The 14,189-nt window shown below is 39.5% G+C and overlaps 1 protein-coding gene and 1 long non-coding RNA gene across 2 annotated transcripts; both read left to right on the top strand.

Moving 5' to 3' along the window:
- Positions 1-1,108: 1,108 nt before the first annotated feature.
- LOC139191894 (uncharacterized) lies at positions 1,109-1,552 on the top strand. Its single transcript, XM_070812925.1, has one exon. It carries the CDS (start codon positions 1,109-1,111, stop codon positions 1,550-1,552), a length of 444 nt encoding a protein of 147 aa, XP_070669026.1.
- Positions 1,553-12,245: 10,693 nt separating this feature from the next.
- Positions 12,246-12,876, top strand: LOC114821838 (uncharacterized). The gene is made up of 2 exons (XR_003769677.2): positions 12,246-12,354; positions 12,471-12,876. It is a non-coding gene; the product is annotated as an uncharacterized lncRNA (long non-coding RNA).
- Positions 12,877-14,189: the final 1,313 nt, after the last annotated feature.

Here is a 14,189-nt window from a genome sequence, read left to right as displayed (position 1 = left end):
AAGGTGTTGGTGAGTGTTTAAAGGTTTGTTTGTATGGAGGAATGGATGTGAAGATGAATGGATGTGTTTGGATAAAGGTTGTGTTGAATGCGGCAAAGAGTGGAGAATTGTGTAGATGATGTGTGTGTGTGTTTTGGATTGATCTCCCCCATGATGAAGGGTGGATGAATGTATTTATAGGCTAGGGAGAGGATGTAGTGAGTGGTGGTAATGAGTGGATGTAGTGGTAGGTGAATGTGTTGGGTGGTTGAAATGAGTGGATGTAGTGGTAGGTGAATGTGTTGGGTGGTTGTAATGAGTAGATGTAGTGGTAGGTGAATGGATGTGTTAGGTGAAATGAGTGGATGTAGTGGTAGGTGAATGTGTTGGGTGGTTGTAATGAGTGGATGTGTATGAATGGATGTAGTGGTAGGTGAATGTGTTGGGTGGTTGTAATGAGTGGATGTGTTGGGTGAAATGAGTGTGCTAAAATTGTTATTTATAGGGAGATGATGATGCACAAACTTCAAATTTCGTCCATTCCTTTTGCTCCAAGCATATGCTTTCCATTCCATGTCCAAAAATGCACTTCTTTGCCACATTAACCCTTTGGACCTACAAACACACGAAAATAGTTTAAAATACTAAAATAACTACTAACTAACAACATAAATGCCAAGAAACAAGCTAATTAAGTCGCATAAATATGCTCCTATCACTTACCAAAACATAATCATTGAGGGTTGCAGACAGGTAGGCGGTTCATAAAAGCCATTACCACCCGTCACTGCTTGGTACTATGGTCTAGTGGTATTTATTGGAAAAGATATTCACCAAATCTAGGATTCTCCGAGATTGTTTGGGAACGATATGTATTTGATTTGTAATTCCTTTTTAACTGTGAACCTTATTAGATTAGAGATGTATTAGGAGAATGCTCCTGTATATATTGTATGATTCAGATCAATGAAATTATTCATTCAAGACAATTCTTTCTCGTAATATTCTTTCTTTACATGGTATACAGAGCAGGTTTAAAACCCTAGCTTTTTTCTCTGCTGCAATTTTTTTGGCTACACCCTAATTTTTCTCGTGTTGCAAACCTCAAAGAACAACCTCGTCATCTTCCATGGTTGACCAAGAAGTTTCAAACCCTTATTTTCTTCATCACTCCGATCATCCGGGGTTGATGCTCGTTTCAAAGCCTCTGAATGGGGATAATTATGCGACATGGCACAGGGCCATGACAGTTTCTCTGAATGCCAAAAATAAATTGGGTTTCATTGATGGAACTCTCAAGGCTCCTTCACCAGATTCTAATGAATACCCGACTTGGTCGCGTTGCAACGACATGGTTATTGCTTGGATCGTCAACATTCTTGAAGGTGAGATTGGAGACAGTGTTCTTTACTATACGACAGCTCGTGCGGTATGGGAAGATCTCCGAGAACGATTCTCTCAAAGCAATGCTCCCCGCATCTTTCAACTTCAACAGGAGATTGCATATTTGACTCAAGAGCAGTTGTCTGTTGCTGCTTATTATACAAAGTTGAAAGCCTTATGGGATGATTAGCCTTTTATATTGAGTCATCTACATGCACTTGCGCTGCACATAATGATCGAAACAAACTCATGCAATTTTTTATGGGTCTTAATAAGTCTTACGGTGCAATCCGAGACAAATTCTTCTAATGAATCCACTCCCATCAATTTGTCAAGCATATGCATCAGTTTCTCAGGAGGAAAAACAACGCAATATTGGTGCGACCAAGGCCACGACAGAAGCTGTTGCCATGGCCGTTCGATCAGGCCGTCCTGATTACAGTTGCTCCAAGGGAGATCGACAAGATTTTTCTAACAAAAAAGATAGACAAACAGGTTCTTCTCGTAATCGTCCACATAGCTCTTACTGTGATCAACTTGGTCATGTTAAGGATACTTGTTGGCAACTCCATAGGTATCCACCAGGCCATAAGCTTCACAAGCCGAATCAAACTCATGGTGGTGACCATCGTCCCAAGGTAGATGGCATGAACCCATCTGCTAATAATGTTTCCCAAGAACCAACCAAAGAGGAGATGAAGTCTGTTGATCTTACTGATGCACAGTTACAACAAATTCTTGCTTTTATGAATGCAAAAGGGGGTTTGGTCATACTTCTCAAGTGAATGCGGCTGTTACTTGTTCAGGTTTATCTCAATTACCGTTTCGCCGCTGGATCATCGACAGTGGTGCAACGGACCATATTACTTCGTCTCCCAGTAAGATTATTAATGGTTCCAAGAATACTTTCTTGGCAACGGTTATTTTACCTAGTGGAGAAACAACACCTATTTCCGCTACCGGAGATTTGCCTCTGAACTCTACCTTTATATTACATGATGTGTTTTGTGTGCCCCAGTTTAAAGTTGATTTGATGTCTGTGAGCAAACTTACACAGGGATTGCATTGTTCAGTAACCTTTTTTTCCCTTTTGGTGTATTTTGCAGGATCTGGCCATGAAAACGATTGGTTTGGGTAAGCAACAAAATGGCCTTTATTACTTGGTGTCACTAGTGTCCGAAAAATCCCGCACAAACAAGCACCAACATTCACACCAGCCCACCTGCAACCATAGCTTTATTACCACCGACCTCTGGCATCGTCGTTTAGGACATGTTTCCTCATCTAGATTAAGTTTTATGTCAAAACAATTGTTACAATTTCCTTTTAATTATAGTCAAGTTTGTGATGTATGCCCATTGGCAAAACAACATCGTTTACCTTTTGGTAATAGTTCAATTTCAACATCGGCACCTTTTTAACTTATCCATTGTGATATTTGGGGACCTTATAGACATGCTTCACTTTGTGGCGCTCATTATTTTCTTACTGTTGTCAACGATTTCACCCGTTTTACTTGGGTGTTTTTGATGTGTCATAAAAATGAGACACAAAAGCTTTTACAAGATTTCTTTTCCCTTGTCCGCACACAATTTAATTTCACTATCAAACAACTTCGTGCCAACAATGGAGGAGAATTTCTTTCTTTGCAAAATTTTTTAAGGCAAACGGCGTTCTTTTTCAACATTCTTGTGTTTATACGCCTCAACAAAATGGTGTTGTCGAGCGCAAACATCAACATATTCTTGAGACAGCACAGGATTTAAAGTTGCAAGCTCATTTCCTTCCCAAATTTTGGGGGGAGTGTGTTCTTACCGCCGTTCATATTATTAATCGTTTGCCTACTCCAGTTTTGAATTTCAAAACCCCCTTTGAGAAACTTTTTTGGCAAACCTCCAATTTATTCCCATTTGTGTGTTCGCGTCAATGGTTTGCTAAATTCTCTTAGGCCATACAATCTGTTGGTTTTACTCAGTCTAAAGCTGATTATTCACTCTTTACGCGCCATCATGGGAAGTCTTTTACAGCTCTTCTTATTTATGTGGATGATATTGTGATCACAGGTAATGACTCCATGGCAATAGCGGTGCTCAAAGATTTCTTGCATAGTCACTTTCGAATCAAGGATCTCGGTGATTTGAAATACTTTTTAGGCATTGAAGTTTCTCGTTCACATAAGGGTATTTTTCTTTCTCAACGTAAATATGCATTGGAAATTCTTAAAGATGGTGGGTTGCTAGGTGCAACACCTGTTGAGTATCCTATGAAGCGATGACTTAACTTTTGAATAATGGTGATTTACTCAAGGATCAGTCACAGTATAGGAGGCTAGTTAGAAGCCTTATATACCTTACTATTACAAGACCTAGCATCACATATTCATTGTACATTTTGAGTAGGTTTATGCATGAACCTCGAAAACCCCACATGGAAGCTGCTCTACACATTTTGTGTTATCTCAAGAATGCACCGGGACAAGGTCTTTTCTTCTCTTCACAAAATGACTTGTCTTTGCGTGCATATTGTGAATCTGACTGGGCAGGTTGTCTAATTACTAGAAGGTCAACTACAAGTTATTGCATTTTCTTGGGCACTTCTTTGGTTTCCAGGAAATCAAAGAGACAAAAGACTGTTTCATTGTCTTCGGCGGAAGCAGAATATAGGGCTATGACGAATACCTGCCAAGAGTTGCCATGGCTCAGATATCTTCTCAAAGATCTTTGTTTGGCTCATTCTAAACCTGCTTTGTTATATTGTGATAATAAAGCAGCTTTGCATATTACGGCTAACCCGGTTTTTCACGAGAGAACTCGGCATATCGAAATTGATTGCCATTTTATTCGACAACATATTCAAGAAGGGGTTGCTGCAACAAGGCATGTTTGTTCTTCATTTGAATTAGCCGATGTGCTTACTAGAGCTTTGGGAAAAGAAACATTTATTCCTCTTGTTTGCAAGTTGGATATGAATGATATTCACTCTCCAACTTGAGGGGGAGTATTGGAAGAGATATTCACCAAATCTAGGATTCTCCGAGATTGTTTAGGAAAAGATTTGTATTTAATTTGTAATTCCTTCTTTACTGTGAACCTTATTAGATTAAAGATTTATAAGGGAATGATCCTGTATATATTGTATGATTCAGATCAATGAAATTATTCATTCGAGACAATTCTTTCTCGTAATATTCTTTATTTACAGTATTCCTCTTCACTTGTAAGTGAGAGGTCTTAGGTTGATTTTCGCTAAAGACAAATTTGAATCACATTATTTCTAGTCTATTGTGAGGCTAAGCCTACCTCCTCCCTCCTAGTGTAGATACCATCGTTTGTTAAAAAAAAAAATACCTTCATTTTGCCAAAACTACAAGTATCATTCTATAAATACTTTTTGAGTTGATAGCAGATGTCTTTCAATATACAAACTAACCATCTTGGAAAGTTTTACGTTTCCTCTGGTTGTTGTAGGTACTATTTCAGATTGATTTTCCAAATCCTTTTACTATCTACTACTTTTTTACCATGATGTTTGTTGATGCACAAAACCGGAGGTCTTGGTACAACGTAAATCCAACCGTGAATCTGCATGAAATGTAAATAACACAAGGTGTATCATGGTTCACCCCAAGGTTTGGGCTACGTCCACACCGATTGTATTTCTTACGGAGAGAGGGCTCAGAATGAGAGTGAGAGCTTTGAGAGGACGAAGAGCCTTAGGAGTTGGCCTCCTCTCATTGTGAAGGTGATGGGTCCTTTTATAGAATAAAGGCTCCTCACTTATTACATATTTGCCCCTTCCTTTATCACATAATTACATTTAAGTCCTCTAAGTATTTGTACGAGATCTAAATACGGAGGCTCTAAATATAGTATAAATAGTAGTCCCCCAAGTCTTCAGTCAAGAGAGTCTTTTGGTTGCAGACTTGAAATTCAGTCCATGTGTGGGCCGAAGTAACTAGATGTTGTCTTGAACTGATGCTCAACTAGAAGTAACACATGCTGCGAGGCTGCTCGGCTCGTGGCTTATGTTGCCTTGGTTGGCTCGGCTTGTGGCGTCGAAGGTGAGGGAGTCCCTTTTATAAAATAAGGGCTCGCTTCTCAATACATAAATAATGGGCTAGAGTTGATGCTCGCAGTAAAGCGGTTGCTCAATAGGGGGCGATGCTCTCTAATGGTGGTGAAGGAGTCCCTTTTATAAAATAAGAGCTCGCTCCTCAATACATAAGTGATGGGTTATGAGTGATGCTCGCGGCGAGACGGTTGCTCAGTTGGCGGCGATACTCTCTAATGATGGTGAGGGAGTCCCTTTTATAAAATAAGGGCTCACTCCTCAGTACATGAAGAATGAGTGCTCTTTAATGAAAGTAAGGGAGTCTATTTTATAAAATAAGGGCTCGCTTCTCAATACATGAATAATGGGTTAAGTCCCCCGAGTATTTTTCATAAGGCCTAGTTGAGGCCCAATATATGGTACATAATGTAGTCTCTCAAGTTTTCGGTCAATAGAGTCTGTTGGCTGGAGACTTCAAATTGAATCCATGTATGGGCCAAAGTGGCAGTTGTTCGGAGGCGGTATTTGTATACCTTGCACTGAAGCTTTGTAGGTGAAGCTTTGCAAGCGAAGCTTTGAAGCTAGAGCTCTGTAAATGAAGCTTTCGAAGCTGGAGCTTTTGTAAATGAAGCTTTTGAAGCTGATTGACATGAGTGAGGCTTATGAATATTTATGTTGATTGACATGAGTGATGCTCATGGATGTTGTCATGAGTGATGCTCATGAATGTTAATGTTGATTGACATGAGTGATGCTTATGGATGCTGTCATGAGTGATGCTTATGAATGTTAACATGAGTGATGCTCATGAATGTTGACATGAATGATGGTCATGAATGTTTATGTATGATTGTCATGAGTGATGCTTATGAATGTTTATGTATGAATGACATGAGTAATGCTCATATATAATTTGGAGTACTAGGCGTACTTTTGATCACCTGGTTAGTGGCATGAAGGAGAGTACGAGTTGTACATTTCATCACCTAGTTGGTGGCATGAATGGCTAGTTGCCAAATGATATTAGAGTACGAGTTGTACATTTGATCACCTGGTTGGTGGCATGAATGGCTAGTTGCCAAATGATATTGGAGTACGGGTTGTACTTTTCATCACCTGGTTGGTGGTAATAGCGGCAGGTTGCCGAATAATTTTGGAGTACTGGGCATACTTTTGGTCACCTGGTTGGTGATAATAGAGGCAGGTTGCCGAATAATTTTAGAGTACTGGGCGTACTTTTGATCTCTTTTGCTTTGCTTTTGCTTTTGTTTCTGTTTCTCACTGCGCCTCTGTCTCTCCACCTCCATCATCTCTAGCAAACTTGCTTATTGCTTTTGCAGACTTGCTTTACTTTTTCTTTTCATTTTCTGCTTTCTTCTTTTGCACCGCACTTTCTCAGTCTCTGTCTTTGCATGTGCACACAAGGTCATCTTTTGCTTTTCTCAAAAAATGATTTCACATGGCTACCACCCTTCACTTGATCCCCAGATTCTGTGGAGATGAGATATGCATCCCGATGTTCCCGAGCAAGCAACCTTTTGCTGCTGATGAGATGTTCCCATTAATAATCATGTCGCTTGCAACCATGGCAGCAGAATCTGGTGAGGTTTTTATCCCCCTAAGAGACGACGACACTGCTCCACCAATCACCGGCGAATCACACGCCGACATGGCTACCTTTGCACTTAGAGAGATCTGTAGCATCTGTGAGAATATGTTGCAAGGCCTCTTTATTAGATCACCATCAACCACAACACCACCACTTTGATGGTTGTGATGCCCAAGATTAAGTACATGATGACCGCTACCGTCACCAAAAGTAGTGGTTGTGACACCGTCCTCCACACAAGCTGTATAACTAGGGCTGCTGAAAAGGCTGGAGCTTGATATGTCTAGCTTGTTAAGAAGCGGATCGCACATGTACGACGAAAAATGGGTCATCAAAGTTGTATTTAGCTTCTTCTTCTTCTTCCATGGCTGATGAGGATGATGGAAATATCATGGGATGATCAGATGGGAAGTGCCACGTGTCGGCGTGAGGTTATTGATAATCAGACGGATAAGCTCCAACGTTAGTAGTTGTACCAGCTCTTAGTATGTCGGTTAAATCGCCTTGATAATTCTCCTCCTAGTAATTGGCATGAACAAGCTTTACCTGCGATAAAGTCGCGGCGGCACAAGCGAGATCGAGCTTAGTTTTTAGGAACGAGAAGTTTCAACTCAATTCATAGAAGTTTCAACTGGTTTTTTTTTTCTCAGACGTGACTTGTTTGGACGCGCTAGGCCAAGAGCTGGAGAGGGATGCGGGCTAACATCATAGAATTAGAACCAGTCCCAATTCACATCAATACGAATTAGAATCAAATTAAAAATAAGTCTTATAAGAGGGATCAAACAGAGGGTTCTCCTTGAGAGGCTGGAACGAAAACTGACCAAGACACTTAGCCACGCACTTTCCATCGAAACCAAGATTGTGTTTTGGGCAGTTATTGATGATCATGGCGACGATGAAGACAACAATATTGGCCACGACAAACATCGGAATCAGCTACGACGTCCATTGGGTTTCGGATGTTCCCATGTAGTACTGGTTGGAGTTATAATTGTAATTGTTGGGTCTGGGTTTTTCTGGTGGTCCTCGTTCCGGATCAGCCATTGCTTCGATTGTTTGATTCTTTCTCTGTCTTTGTCTCTCTTAAGAAAGCATGAAACTTTGGCTGTGTAGAGTGAGAAAGGCGTGGGGTGTGCCATCGCAAAGAATGATATGGGCTTAGATGGTGGATCAACCCCCAACCACTCAAACTTTCTCTGTTCGATTCAATTCGATGAGAGATAATAGAAATAGTACTTCAACCGGCTTCGACGGACAGCGGGTCCGAGTGTCCTCCTCTTCCTCCACAGAGTCCCTAAGAGTCCTGAGACCTAGGAAGTCGTGGGATTGAGACGTCGGTGGTGACCCAGTCGGCACCGTAGAGCCCGTTGAGAGGGCGAACGTGGAGGAGGATGACGGCATCGCCAGGGTAGAGATAGTTCTGGATGGCCCATTTAACGGCGAATGTGCTCTCGTCGCTTAGATCGACAGTGAGATGGTGGTTATTGGGATCGCCGTTGGTGGTGGTGTAGGGCAAACCGAGGTATTGGCCATGACTGGTCATCGGAAGGGTCATATCCAGCGCGATGAGGAATGCTAGGCCCTCGCCAGGGATGGCAGAACTGTTGGGACGAGGAGTGACGAACTAAAAGACACCACGTGGCTTCCGTTTGATGTGGGATCTGAAGAACTTGAACCTGAATCTTCCCAGAGCGTGAAATAGTGGTTGTAGAAGACTTTACCTGAGCGATTGTTAAGGGTGAAGTTTCCAGCGGAGTACTGCGAACTTGCTTCGTGACCCCCTTAGCAGGATAATCCTTTAGCTTTGGGTCAACACATTGTCTAATTTTTCTTCGTTCAATCTTGGAGTAGCCCAAGTAACAAGACTCTGCTATAAAAAAAAATAAAAAAAAAGAATCTTTGGGGCTCTTTTAGGAGCAGAGATCGAAGGAGAGAGATGAGATTGGTTTCTTGGGTTTTTGTGATTTTGCAGATTCACAGTGGTGAGATTTGATGAAAAAATGAATGAGAAACCGACATAGTTTTTTGTGTCGTTTCCCACAGACGGCGCCAAATGTTGATGCACAAAACCGGAGGTCTTGGTACAACGTAAATTCGACCGTGAATCTACATGAAATGTAAATAACACAAGATGTATCGTGGTTCACCCCAAGGTTTGGGCTACGTCCACACTGATTGTATTTCTGAGGGAGAGAGCTCAGAATGAGAGTGAGAGCTTTGAGAGGATGAGGAGCCTTAGGAATTGGCCTCTTCTCATTGTGAGGATGAGGGGTCCTTTTATAGAATAATGACTCTTCACTTATTACATATTTTCCCCTTCCTTTATCACATAATTACATTTAAGTCCTCTGAGTATTTGTACGAGATCTAAATACGGAGGCTCTAAATATGGTATAAACAATGTTCATCATCGGGTTTCTAGGTTGATGTGTTCTGAGGTTGAAGATGTTACCAGTGTTGCTATCACGGTGGTGGTGCAGACTAAAGATAAATCTGGTTTACGTTGCTTCATGTGTGCCTTATTTTTTTCATCGTAAAAGTTTTGTCTCAAGTGGTTTTCTTCTGGAAGACTTTGTAATTTATAGTTAGTTGTGTTGATATTTTTCAGACTATTTGTGTTTTATGCCCTGTGATATGGTAATCAGATAGCGTGTCTTTTAATCAAGACGCTACTTTAATTCTTGATATTCATGTTTGAATTTTAAATAGATATTATGCTATCCTATGTACTGTCTTATAATGTTTAATAAATCATCTTATTGTTCAAAATAAAAATGATGTTGAATGCACGCGTCGCAAGGCTAAACTCACACCTACATCTATAATAGAAGGTTCTTTTCGAGTATGATTCAGCATCCCTGGTACGTTTCATCAGTGGGACTAAGAAGAATGTCTCTTGGTCTATCTTTCCGTTACTCCCCCAGATTTGGAACCTGCGATACCTCTTCAGCTTCTCTAAGGCTATCTCCAATCGAATGAGCTATATTTAGCTCTCGTCCAGATTATAGCCCTGCAAAAAATTATTTTTTAATGAACAGTGTCAGGCCATATTTATATACCATCTATAACCAAAGGGGGCTATTTTTCAGTCCCCTCAATAATTTATTATTTTAAGTTTGTTCTTTAATTTTATTGGTTAACTGAATTAAACTACCATATTAAAATAAAGAGTTTGGACATATTTTGAGTGCAACTTGTCACTATATGAAAAAGCCTCTAGATTTCTTATCCCTTGGTTGAAGATGTGGCCATTTGAAAAACTATTGAAAATTTTAAATTTAGATTATTGGAAGAGGTAAGGAAGTGGTGTTTATGAAAGAGATGTGAGCCAAAAGAATAAACGAGCTTTTAGCTCAAGAAGGCATCTTTTGATCGTTGAACTTTTACGCTCATATAGCGAGAAACTATTCCAATTTCTAAAAATAGCTCAGTAAATGAATGGTCTAGCAAGTGGCTGATGACAAGAATACATATCGGCGCGATTTAGATCCAGTGCTTGTGCCAGCCCACTAACTCCATTAGGGTTTTAGAAATTATTATCACTATATAAATTCCTTAAACCCAATTAAATTAATAAAAGCCCCGTTTACATTTTTAGGTAGTTATTTTGTTTCGGTTTGACCCAATAGCGGACGGTATAAATTTAGCAACATTTTCCCCCAGGATCCATTGCAGGAAAGGGATGATCTAGAACTTAGAAAAAAAATGAAAAGGAGTGAGAAATGGTGTGGAAATGGCTTAGGTATTTATTGGGAAAAAAAAAATTAGAAGTTCTTTTTTTTTTTTAATTTAAAATTTTGGCCTTAGAAGAAAAAAGGGCCCCTCAAACGAGCTACATGGCTGACTAAGAATGGCCAGCTCGATGGGCAAAGGGCTAAACTTGACTTGGTGGGTCCTTTTTATTTTTTTGGCCCAGCCATTCATTAGAGTTGGGTTTTGGAGCATTTCAGACTGAGTTTTGCCCTATAGCCATCTCCTAGAGATGGCCTAAATGGAGCTGAGCTCCCCACCAAGCGAATTCGACGGCTGATTGGTTGCCTTACAGTGTAGAAGAAGGATGTGTCTAAAAGTCTGGGTTTCCAGACCCCCATATGCTCTAGTCCATATCATTTCCATTGATGGACTCCCTTGCCCACACTGACTTAGCCTTGGATGCATGGTTCTTAAGGATAGTGACTCAGCCACGCTAGCCTCTATCTGTCCTTAAGTTCCCTGCCTCTCCTTTGTTATACTTTATTTCTCTCTGGTCCTGCGGTTGGCAGTTGATCTTGGCTTGTATTCTCTTTGGTTGTTAATGAAGAAGTATCTTTGCTCAAAAAAAAAAAAAAGCGGCCCATACTTCCAAAAGTGCAAGTGTAAGGTTGTGCATGTTCCTAAGACAAAACTGTCTCAAACTAGTTTTAAATGCTAAGTTGTATTCGGCTTGACATGAAATCAATCATATAAAAATAATGAAGCGTTTTGTATAGTATAAAACTGATAAGTTGGATAATGCATGAAAAACATTGTCCTATGTTAGTGTCTGCTTAGAATGGACTGTACCTTTTTAAAATATAATACATGTCATTTTAAAACTATTTTGTATCATACTTTGGACTACAAATATTAGAGCAAATTCAGGTTATACCATTTATTATATAGATATTAAGGAAAAATACTAATTTTAAGAAAAATTACCAAGCCCAACTAATTCTATATGTATTAAGCTACAATTATGAGTACATTTACGTTTTTGGCCTTGCACATAATCTCATGAGTCATCGACGCTAATGCTGGAAATTGTCATCCGCCACTAATGAATCAAGTCATTGTTCAACAGTGACATATTTACCTTCAATAATCTAAGTTCATTATTTTTTTTTTACCATGTATACAAATATATTAAAGAACTTATGAGAAAATTCAACACTCAACATATTTTTCTAAAGGTAACTATTAAATAGTGACCTTTTGACTGGAAAATTTTGATTGGCTAGCCATCAGAAAAGTTGGCTTGTTGGAAAATGTGTTAGAATCGAGGGACAATTATGTAATTATATTAAATTAGGGAACTAATATTAAAACTCTAAAAACTCATTATACACTCATTACAAGTGTATTTTTTTAATTATAGAAAATTTGAAGATGCAAAATGAAATTTTTAGAATGCTAGCATTTATAAAATTGTTTTGGTTGACTTTTCAATCTATAATACCTCGTTTGGCACGCGACACCGTATGATTAGCTGGGTGCATCTCTCTCGCTTACGCTGGCTCACTCACTCCGTCCCTCTCTCGCAACACTCTCCTTCAACTCTCCCGCATCGCCTGCTATCTCTCGTCTGCTTCCAGGTTCGTCTTTGTTGCCATCTTCTTTTTCTCTCTCTCTTCCTCCCTCATTTGCGCACACACCTCCCACCTCTCCGTTCGCCTTTCATCTCTGACAACAAAACTTTCCATGGGTGAAGGAGGAAGACAATGATTCAACTTCTTTCGATCTGGGCTCCGACGACGAGAAGGACGACGAGGAAGGGAGCTAGGCTCCGACGAGGAGTTGGATAGCAATTTGGAGCTAGGCTCCGATGAGGAAGGGAGTTGGGCTTCGACGAGGAGGGGGACATGAATTCGGATATAGGCTCCGAGTTCTTGACCTGGCCGCTACTCTCTGCAATCGGTCGCCGAGGGATTAATGCATGGGGAAGATGGTGAATAAAGGAAGGCGTGATTGAGAAGAGTCCTGGGTTTTTTTTTCTTCCTTTTTTATTTTTTATTTTTTAAATTTTGTCTGCAATGATGTTTATTTTTTTTTCTTTCTGTTTTTCTCTTCTTCTTTTTTATTTCATTTTAACAACAATTATTGTGATTTTTTTTTAATTATTATTATCTGATGCATAAATTAATTCAATATAACACCAAACGTCTGACTAATTTAGGTAGTAATATCCCACGATTATTTATCATATTGGACTGAAATAAGCAGTACAGTCCGAGCTGCCAAACGAAGCATAAATGGTTTGTTACTCAATTGATTAAGAACATTTGCCCTTACACTCAAGTTCTGTATTTGGATCTCTCACCCCTAGTTTAGATGAGTTTGGTATAGATTATCCTATTATTTAAAAAAAAAAATAAAAAAAAAAATATGGAATTTAGCTAAAAGTTTTGTTAGAATTGATAACTAAAAGATCTTAAATTATAATTGTTCTATTTAATGGGTAAGCTTATCCACGGCAGCCTCATGAAACTCAAACTTGTTCTCATTTTACCCTATAGGACTTAAAATGTTTAATTCAGTACTGATTTGGTACTGATGTGCTTTTATAATAAAAAATAGGTATAAAAAAAAACTGAGCTTAAAAATGCGTTTGGTAAACAGTTAAAAACAACTTATTTTCACAGTTTTGAGTGAAAAAAAAAATGAAAACGTGAAGCAACAAAAATGAGTTTATTCTCACATCACAGCAGAAGCAGTTTTTTTTCAAAGCACAGCAATACCAAACCAGCCCTGAATCCCTTAAAACTCGAATTATCTCTAACTTTGCCCCTTAAAATTCTATTAAAGTAGTTGACTTGGCACAACTAGGATCCATTTTTGCTAAAATGTCTATCAGATGGATACGATGTGGCAAATAATATTACAGTCTAGATGTATTCCTCTTTACTTGTAAGTGAAAAGTCTTAGGTTTGATTCTCACCAAAGGTGAATTTGAACCACATTATTGCTAGCCCATTTGGAAGCTTAGCCCACTCATCCACCCTCTTAATATAGATAATATCGATTGTTAAAATAAAAATAAATAACTAAATAAAGGTTTCAAAATAAAAAATTAGATTAATTAGGAATTCTTTTTTATTAACTTAGATTAATTAGGGTTGGCAAAACCCAACCCCATCCCTACTGTGTGCCTCCCTCACTCCCTTACGTCGCCACCTCCAACCTCTCTTCCCCTCTTCCTCTTCTCTCTCCCTTGGTCGCAACCAGTGGCAGATGCATTGAGGGGCATTGGGGTCAGCTGACCCCCTCCGAACTTCTATGAACATTCATAGATACCTTAGGTGCTGACGCTCCAAACTTCAGTAAATGTCCATGAATACCTTAGGTGCTGCCCTTTTGAAGATTAGAGTTGACTTCATACATGCCCTCCAACTGAATTCAGGCCTACCAAGACTCGGTGAATGTCCATGGA

The sequence above is a fragment of the Malus domestica genome, chromosome 15 (assembly GCF_042453785.1).
Source record: "Malus domestica chromosome 15, GDT2T_hap1".
Classification (NCBI taxonomy): Eukaryota; Viridiplantae; Streptophyta; class Magnoliopsida; order Rosales; family Rosaceae; genus Malus; species Malus domestica.
The sequence above is the reverse complement of the archived record's forward strand: the minus strand, read 5'-3'. Positions and strand labels throughout refer to the sequence as shown.